This window comes from Pygoscelis adeliae, unplaced genomic scaffold, assembly GCF_000699105.1.
Source record: "Pygoscelis adeliae isolate BGI_AS28 unplaced genomic scaffold, ASM69910v1 Scaffold390, whole genome shotgun sequence".
Lineage (NCBI taxonomy): Eukaryota > Metazoa > Chordata > Aves > Sphenisciformes > Spheniscidae > Pygoscelis > Pygoscelis adeliae.
The window spans coordinates 684297-693667 of NW_008823921.1; the positions used below are offsets into that span (position 1 = coordinate 684297).

General features: G+C 55.3%; 2 protein-coding genes across 2 annotated transcripts in view; one reads left to right on the top strand and one right to left on the bottom strand.

Annotated features, from left to right (window-relative positions):
- PARD6A (par-6 family cell polarity regulator alpha) overlaps window positions 1-1116 on the top strand; it is a 10912-nt gene extending 9796 nt beyond the window's left edge. Inside the window, exon 4 of the mRNA XM_009320035.1 lies at window positions 931-1116. Within this exon, the coding sequence (XP_009318310.1) occupies window positions 931-1116 (186 nt within the window). The remainder of the gene's footprint in view (window positions 1-930) is intronic.
- A 697-nt stretch (window positions 1117-1813) lies between these two features.
- The window catches only part of ENKD1 (enkurin domain containing 1), a 13383-nt gene continuing 5825 nt past the window's right edge, over window positions 1814-9371 (bottom strand). Inside the window, exons 6-10 of the mRNA XM_009319862.1 lie at window positions 8657-8835; window positions 4974-5135; window positions 3587-3756; window positions 2490-2626; window positions 1814-1974 (exon numbers count right to left, since the gene is read on the bottom strand). Coding sequence (XP_009318137.1) covers window positions 1814-1974; window positions 2490-2626; window positions 3587-3756; window positions 4974-5135; window positions 8657-8835 — 809 coding nt within the window. The remainder of the gene's footprint in view (window positions 1975-2489; window positions 2627-3586; window positions 3757-4973; window positions 5136-8656; window positions 8836-9371) is intronic.

The window sequence follows — 9371 nt, forward strand, 5'->3', positions numbered from 1 at the left end:
ACAGTACGCGCTGCTCCCCGCCCCGGCCGGGGGCAGGCAGGGAGAGCAGCAAGGGCTGAGGCCGGCAGCCCTGGGGCTCCCGGTGGGAGCGACACTCACGGCACACAGCTGGGGCCCAGACAGGCAAGAGAGCAAAGCAGACAGCAGGGCTGGTTAGTCCAGACTTGTTTAGGGCAGGGAGGTGCACAGGAGCTGGTGCTCGCGGTCCCCAGCTGCTCTCAGCACCACTGTCATCCAGCCGGCTCAGCCTGGCCGCGGCATTTGCCCCGAGGGTGGCCCCAGGGGAGCGTGGGGCGATTTTCCGGCTGGCATCCCGCCTCCTCCAGCCCTCGAGTACTAAAAGCTTCCCCGGCCCTTGGCAGCAGCGTTGGCCCCGACCTCCCAGGGCACTGCAGAGCGCCGGGTGCCACGGGCAGGGCTGGACCACTCTGCAACATCCCCACCGGGATGGAGTAGCTCCGTGCAACAAGGCACCTGCTTGGGGCAACCGTGCGCAGCATCCCTACCCCGCGCAGCGAAAGGAGACGGGGCAACAGGCACAAGCTGCAACGAGGGAAGTTTTGATGGGACCTCAGGGGAAAAAGTATTCCCCCTGATGGTGGCAGAGCCCAGGGACAGAGCCCCAGTGAGGTGGTGGTGGCGGCAACCCCATCCTTGGAGATTTTCCTAACTCAGCTGGACAAGGCCCCAGGCTGTGGAGCTGGCCCTGCGCTGAGCAGGAGACGGACCAAGCCCTCCAGCGATCCCTTCTGGCTTAAATCTTTCTACGCTTCACGCAGCAGGATCCCTGCAAAGGTCTGCACGGGTCCCTGTGTGGCATCTGAAGGCAAGGAGGCAGCGAGCTCACCTCCACGATGGCATCTGCCCAGCCTCGTCCTGCCGGCCCGCGGACCGAGACCCGGCAGGACTTCACACATTCTCCACTCCGAGTCCACCACCACGTCCCAGCAGCCCAGCGCCGGGAAACCTAACCTGGGCACTTCGGGCTTCTGCAGAAAGTGGGACCAGGACCCACGGCTCTCCCCCTGCCTGCACTACGTCAGCGCTGCTGGTTTCTGCTGCCCGCCACCACGCCTCAGGCCCTGCTCAGCCCACCGGGAGCTGCACACGCACTGAAAGAGGGAAACGATGCTTTATCGGAGCATGACCTGCCCCACAGACAACAAAGACTTCTCTAGACATCCTGCCAGCTCCTCCCGCAGCCAGCCCAGCTCTTCCCTGGGCAGGAAGGACTGAAGCTCTGCGCCTCTTCGTTGTCCCCAAGCTGTCCCCGAGCTGCTGAGCCCAGCCAGCAGGTCGGAGGGTGCAGAGGCACCGCCTGCGTGAGCAGGATGCGTCAGTGCTCAGGACCGGGGCACGCATGGCAGAAGTACAGCACAAGGTTTCTGTGCAGACAAGTCTGCAGGTGCCCAGAATGAGCCACGACCATGGCCCAGCTCAGGAGAAAGACGGGGACAAGGAACACCACAGGCAGCAGCACGGGAGACCTCCTACCAGTTGCCAGAAGTGGGAAAAAATGGGGAAATAAGAGGTGATGCCATGGATCTAGAGCAGAGAGCTGATCTCCGAGAAGTCAAGCAGCACAGAGACAACTGTTCTCCAGACCACAGAACGGAGAGTATATTAGGGCATCTCCTTCCCTTTTCTGTGGACAAGACACAGCACTGGAGGGTGAGCGAGAGATGCCGGCTGCACGTTGGACACTGTATCGGCACCTGCGTGGGCCCAGGGTCCTGAACTTGCCTTCCCCTCCTTCCCTCCGAAAGTGATGATCGTCCCTTCCCAGCGATGAAGGATGTTCACGCAGAGCAGCTCAGGAGTCCAGCTTGATGAAGACCTTGGGCCTCGAGAAAATTTTGATGGCCTCTTCTATCTGGGAGAGCTTCCTCTCCAGCTCTACCCGCCTCTTCTGCATGCTGAGGGTGTCTGCGCGCACTGGCAGCATCACCAGGTCCTTTATCAGCTGCTCCTGGCCTGTAAAAAAAACAAAACAGAACAAAACAAACACCAAGTTGTGTAAGTGGAAGAGCAAAGAAATCCATCGTTTTCCTAATGCTATGACCTCATCCTCAGTCATGAAAATGGTGGCAGCACCGGAACAAGGACTTAGAATACCCATCCTTCTATTCAAAGCTCAGCTGGGTGAGGATCTAAGTGACCTGCTCCAGCTTTGAAGAACCAAGGGTTGGACTAGAGACCTCTGAAGGTCCCTTCCAACCAAAATCTTTCTATCATTTTAAGAGCAAGAGCAGCCCCAAGATCAGGTCCACTGGACAAGTCTGCTCCAGAGAGCCAGGCCCGTAACCTGCAGGTCCCACCCATCTGAAGGAGATTGCTCTTTCCACGCCCACAGCTCACATCCCAGCTACATGCCTTAGTCCAGGCAACTCTCCAAGCGGCAGGAATCTGTGCCCCAGAACTCTCTTCTCCCTAATCCTGGCTAGGATCGCGTTTTTCTGAGCTGGAATCCCTGTTTCTTTTCCTCTTACTCTGCTTCAGATTGCTGAGGGTCTCCAGCCGCTGGCCCTCCGGCATCATGGTATGACCAGGTGGCGTGTCAGGATCCGGCAGGTTTCGCAGTCGCTCCTCCATCTGTCTGCGCCACAGCTCCTTCCTCTCCAGCAGGCTGGCAAGGCAAACGAAGGCTCGTGTCAGCACATCTGGCAGGAGGGGTCGCCCAGGGATGCAGGCAGAGGCCAGGAATCGAGCCCTTCAAACCCCGCTGGTCTCCATGTCACTGCCTGAGGACCGCAGAGACCCACCCTGCCGGCACACGCCCTTGCTGTGGAGGGATACAGCCGGGTTTAGCCCGCGTGCAAGGACTAGCAAACACGCTCCACATGCATGAAGGGCTGCTGGAAGAGACGCACTGAGGCCGACACGAGCTCCTCGGAGGCAAGGGCTTCTGCTCCTCGCTTCTGGCCCAGGCCACTGAGTCCTCTCAAAACCATCTGCGGGCCAGTGACGGAATGAAGTTGGACAAAGCGGCTCACAGCCAGGGATGCTGGCAGAGAACAGCAGGCACAGCAGAGAGCCAAAGGACTGACACCGTGGTCAGTCCTCGGACAGGGTCACCCAGGAACTGTTTTCCACTCAGAACCCCAAAATGCAAGTGACTAGTTGGATGTTCCTCAGACTCCGAGTCCAAGGCAGGACGAACGCTTGCGGGGCAGAGCAAGCTATCTGCCTCTCCAAAACCAGACCTTTTAATATTGAAGCTGCATCATGTGGAGCAAGGCTTGCGAAGGGGCAGGAGCACATTTCTCAGAGCACACAGAGCGTCCCCATGCCAGCATCACTGTACGACAGCAAGCAAGGGAGGAGGGGACAAAACTCTTTCTGAGCCACAGGATTTGGCGCAAGAGTTTCTGAGCCAAACTCACGCTGGCCACAGGATGCTCGTTAAGTCAAGAAACCAGGAGGGATTGCATTTATTCCCCAGGCCACAGTAAATCACACTGCTTGCATACGGCGAGAGCGCCTCTGACCCCAGCTCCCTGTCTTTCTACGCAGAAGCTGGGGGACGTGGTGAAGGGAAGTGGGCTTGTTACAGAAAGTCTGGTGGACCAGATAGGGGCATACGTACTACTGGGGGACGTGGCCCTTTTGCTTGGCGTTGTACTCCTCCTGCTCCCGGTGCTTCTGTTCCAGCAGCTCGGCCAGCGCCTGCAGGGACTGGGAGCGCCGCAGCGGGGCCCGCTTGGCGTTGCGGGCGTTGTGCTTGATGAAGTCAATGCTCTTGCCCTCCACCTGGATCTGGAAGAAGAGAGAGGGAGGCAGCAGGGGCCGTCTCGGCACACGCACACAGGCAGCTGCCCTTGACCCCACAAGGGACAAAGCAAAGAGGCACCCACACAAGATAGAGAATTGCAGGTGTACTACAATAGGACAGGCATACCCTCAGCCCATCCCATCTCAGGAGTCAGAGAGACAGGCAGGAGCTGTGGCCATGTTTTGAGAAGAAACCAGTGCCAGAGTAAGTGCTGGAAACCCCTGGGGTGCCACGGTTTGCCTGGCACCAAAAGCCAGGCAAAACCTAAACCCCATCTTCTTGAGGTCCCCAAGCTGACCCCGTGCCCTCAAAACCAGAAGGACGGGAAGAACCAGGCTTGACGTAGTCCACACTGCTGCGTTTTGAGCCCACCAGAGCAGGTAGAAGGTCGGGGGAAAAACTGGTCAGGCCCTCGCCAGACCAGTAAATGCAACAGAGCCCCTGGCCGAGCAGGAACTTAGCTCGTCCCTGGGGGCATTTCCCCAGAGACAGCACCCTCTATCTCAGCTCTCTGGTGGCCAAGACAGGGGAGAAGGTTGCTGGGTTTAAGTTTAGTTTTCTTTTCTTGGTTTTCCTCCTTAGGAGCTTATGTCCCGTTTAAATTAAGTCGCTCCATGGCATTTGGGAACCAACAAACCGACAAGCCCACGCTAGCCAAGGAAAGAAGACATGAGGCACGGAGCAGTTTAGGACCTCCTGGATAAGACTACCTGAAAGGTTTAATTGTTAATACTGATTTAACTCTCCTTGCTAAAAAGCACACCCATTTCCCAATTTTTTATCTAACGTCCAGAAGCCACAGTTCCTTTGATTAAGGTGGGAGCAGTCTCCAAATCCCCAAGACCTCCTGCAAAGCCCTAGGAAGAGCAGACTTGAGATCACTGGCACTTCTACAGCGAGGAGGTGGGATTTTCCAAGGGGTCTTCACGGTCTCTTTAACTGTGAGCAATGATGAAGCCAGAGGGTAGAATTAGCAATCCTTGAAGGCCCGTCTCACCATCCCAGTGACCGAGGCCCTGTTCCTTCCCTTCAGCCAGGAACAGTATTTACAGATCTCCCTGTTCACGTAGCACATCTGACCCAATGCTCTAGACGAACACACAAAGAGTTCAAAAGCAGGAGCAACGGCTAAGTGCCAGAAACCCCTGGGATGGATGAGTGCCAGAAACCCCTGGGCGCATGCAGTTAGTGTGCAACTCACCTTGGTTTCAGCACCCAGTGCCTCTGGAGCCTCTGTGTCTGCCCCTGCTTTCATTCTGGCAGGCCTTGGGGAGAGCGGTCTGCACGGCTTGATCCCAGGGCCACAGCGAGAATATGCCCTCAGGAATTTCAGAGCCTCTGGATTTGGAGGTGGGGAGCTCTCCTGGGAAAGGCAAGAAAACACACGCTAGCGGAGGGAAGCTGGAGCAAAGAGAAACCCACCCAGCAAAGTTTGGGTGGTCAACCACAAGCTCAGCTACAAGTTTCCAGCAGGCAGATGACAGCACGCTCTTTCTGCCATGACTTGGCAGAAGTTCTTGGGGGAAGGCAATCTGTACACAGCCAGCAAAGGCCAAAGACTGCCTACAGCAATAAATCCAGACCTGGCAACTGAGCTTTGTAAAGAAAAACTAAAAAAAAAAACCAAAAAAAAACAAAAGGGAAAAAATCTGCAGAAACACATATTTGGATCAAACGCATGCGTAGCATTGGCTGGAGAGTCCCTCTTTACCTACTGATCTGGCAGGCATGAAAGGAGAGCAACACCAGATAACCCAACGGAGACACCCACCAGACCGAGGGACAATTTAAATGGATGGACAGTCCAAACTGACAATGACCATGACTCCTTAAAAAGCAGAAATCTTCCTGTGAAAAGGGCAAATGGCAGCACGGAGTAAGCGTGCTGAAAGTCGAGAGACACATGCCAGTCTCCCTCATTGGCAACACTAGAGAACTTGAACTCCCAGAAGAAGCCATCCCACCTCCCTAAATCCACAGCATACTGCAGAGCCCTGCTACAGCAAGCTTTAATGAAACGGCACAGGTAGGCATGAAGCTGGCACTAATTAGATGCTGTTCTCAAGTGCTGTTCTGTTCAGCACCCCAAATCTGTGGCTATCCTATCCTAGACAGAAAGAGGAGCGGAGAGTGAGGGAGTCTGGTAGTTTTGGGAGGCTGGAATTGCATCTGGGAGGCATCTTCAAAGGCCGTGGTTAGCGTCGGCACAATGCGACACTGCTTGGTGTCTAACAGGCGGTCTGCAACAAGACTGTCTGAGCCAGTCCCCGAACAAACCCTGAGAACTGGAAGGACTCTGTGGCAAGCGGGTGACCTTACAATAAACACAACCAGCGCACTGCTCTGCTCCTGGAAGTAACAGGAACTGTACAGGGCAGCCTCCAGACCTTTACGGGTACCCAAGGCCTCGGCCGCTCTCTCAGCTGAACTGCAGTCCCTTTGAGGCAGACTCCTCGTCGCCTAGCCCGTTTAGCTTGGCAGACCTGAAGACTGCAGGTAGGGTAGGACAGTAACGTCAGTAATTTTGGTGTAAGGACCAGGGTATGTGATGCCCTCAGCACTGCCTAGATTGATCATGCTCCAAAGATGATCAGGTTCTTTTCAACAGGAGCCAGGAGACCCAGATCTCTCCGGTAAGTTAATGAGAAGTGCCTTCACCTAGTGCAGTCTGTTAGAAGTCAAATAAGTCTGTGATCTTAGGAGCGTGCTAGCAGAGTGCAGCGTGCCCCATCCACAGGAGCACTGAGACTGTCAGAGCCCTTTTCAAGGCAGCTGCTACAATTAACAGCCTCGGGGACAGATGAGAGAAAAGAAACTCTGTGTTAGACATCAAGACCTAACAGAATCACCTTAAACTCTGAGCAGCAGCTCCACAGAAGACGGAGATCCTTCACAGGGAACACCCCAGCTCTAGGAGAGCCACAGCAACAGTTAAAGCAATGTGAGTCAGCACCAGGGCCTCCTGCCACCTCTCTCTGGAGGAATCCGCAGAGCATAAGTAATGCACCACGCAGAAACTGCCTGCACAGAGACCACCCCCTTCCCCCAAAACAAAAGAAGAAATTATCTCAATCTTCCTCTAACCCAGAGGATTTGTCAAACAAGAGCGTAGGCTTGTGTTCCTAAAGCACACGTGGGTTTGCTCCCGTGTGTGGAAGGGTCACGGACGTCAGAGAGGTTGGTGGCACACCGGGAAGAAGGGACACAGCATTTGGAACCACTGGCTTGGAAATCATCTTGCCAATTTTTGCAGTTGTTATCTACACACATAATTTTAGTGTCAAAAGTTGGCCCGAGGGCCACAGACCGGAGAGAAGCAATACAGAGATGAGGAGGAACTTGAAGGCTTCAACTCAGGAAGGGAGCACCAAGGGAAGGCTTGTGTAAGTGGCAGTGCTCAAGGTGACACCCAGCTCGCACCCACCGTCTGCACAAGCAGCAGCTCGCTGTGTCGCTCCTGTCCACACAGCCCGGTTGGCTGCAAAGACAGAACAGAGACGGAGACCGCGAAGGCTACCAGGGACTCGCAGAAGGACAAAGCCCTCTCCTGGCAGCCGACAACCCTGAGGCCGACGGGAACGCAGGATCCAACAGTTCAAGGCTACTCCGGAGAGCCAGCGGCTTACGGGCCAAGGCAGCAGCCCTGCACTTCCCCTTCCTCGGGGAGCTTCTCCCACGCGAGGCTGAGCCGGAAGGGAGCCCCAAGGCCTCTCCTCCAGGAGGTCACGATGATGAGGGTGGGCACAACCCGCCATGCGGTGGGAACCGACCCCACCCATAGGAGCCGCAGTGCCTACTTCTGGATGAAGGAAGAGGCCACCCGAACACAGAGGTCACCTGGATGACAGGGGTCTCCCAGATCCAGACTGATGACAGTGGATCCACCCACAGATAGTGATGGAGCTCTCCTTCCCTCTCACAGTGGGCCTTAATTTTACTTTCTGCACGAACAGATACACTTACACCAAGGCAACTGCTTTGGTGCATTTTGCAAAGCCCTCCAACAGAGGCACCGTTTAAACACGAGGAACCCACCAGAGGAGAAAAAATTATCCAGAGAAAGAAAAAGAAAGAAGCCAAAAGCGAACCAAAACCTTCACAAAGCCAGACACCCGCTCGTTTCAGCAGTGGAGAAAGCCTGAGGAAACAAGGCACGGCCCCGCATTCCTTCTCCCACAAGCACGTGTACAGAGGACAGGAGGTACGTACACCCTTGCAGGTTGTGCTGGAGCTACGAGGCCCCCACCTTGATTGCCTGGACATGTCTGTGTGCCACCACTGTGCAATGGTTATTCACTAGGACAATCGCTCAGAGAAGAATCTGGAGATATACGGCCCACTGTGGGTCCACAGGGTGGTAAGAGTTGGACCAACGTTTGACGCAGCCTGAAGACCTACCTCTGAGGACCATGATCCACGGGGCAGAATACCACAGCCTTTTGGCACAAACCCCAGACTAGCATTGTCCCAAACACTGGGAAGCTCCAAAGCCAGCTGGATGCACCTCTAGACAGGGAACACGGCTGTGAGGGCTGCTCTGCACCCCCCAGGAACCGCCTTTAGATCCCTAACAACAGGAGGGCCAAGTAGGAGCCTCCAGGCGGAGGGCGTGATGAGATCTTCCTCTTCTCAGCTTCCCCTGCACGGGGGGTCTACATGGCCAGACAGGATGGGGATTATTACAGCAATCGCTCTCCAGACCCAAGCCAAACATTCTCGCTCAGCACACAGCCCCACTGTGTCACATCTGCCCACTGTGCTTCAGCACCGAGTTGCCCCCAGACCCGTAGGTTCTGGGACTCCCCCATCTCCACCGTTCCACAGAGCCTCACGGCTGAACTGCATCCCAGGCCAGGAATGTTCAAGAGCTCAGTGGGTACCAACCTGCAGTTTGGCCTTCACCTTTGACTCCACGTTTTCATATTTCTGAGATTTCCACAGCGCTTTCACAGGCTTGGGCTGGCTGTGCTCTTGGGCTCGCTCCTTCTCTTTGCACTTCTTCTGAATCTCCTTTATTCGCCTCACATTTTCCTTCTCGTGGTCCTTGGACTCTTTCCTCTTAACTGGCAGCCCTCCATCAAGGGACATCCCTTCGAGCTGCAGTAAGAGACTGAGTGTCCCCTTCTGTCCCTTCTCCTGACCCCCTTCTGCCAGAGGATCCCACAGTGCCCAGATGACCGTCAGCACAGGTCTGTGCACATCACTGGTGTTCACAGACTCCCTTGCTCTGAGGGAGTGTGGCTTACTTGTCCCATTTTGGGCTATGCTAGACAAGCCATGCCAGCATCCCCTCGAGAGCAAGGTCAATTCCCATTTCGGCATCCCATGGTGTTTCTGAAGTGAAGAGTGGGCTGGTTAATGGCAGCTGCAGAGCTTTCAACCCGTGCTGTTCCTGGTTTCAGGCTCAGGGTCAGCCATTGTCCCACATGCAAGCGGACATAATCAAGACTATGGAGTGTATTTCTTGTTTTCATAGAATCATAGAATCATTAAGGTTGGAAGAGACCTCTAAGATCATCGAGTCCAACCATCGACCCAACACCACCAATCCCACTAAACCATGTCCCTAAGCGCCTCATCTACCCGTCTTTTAAATACC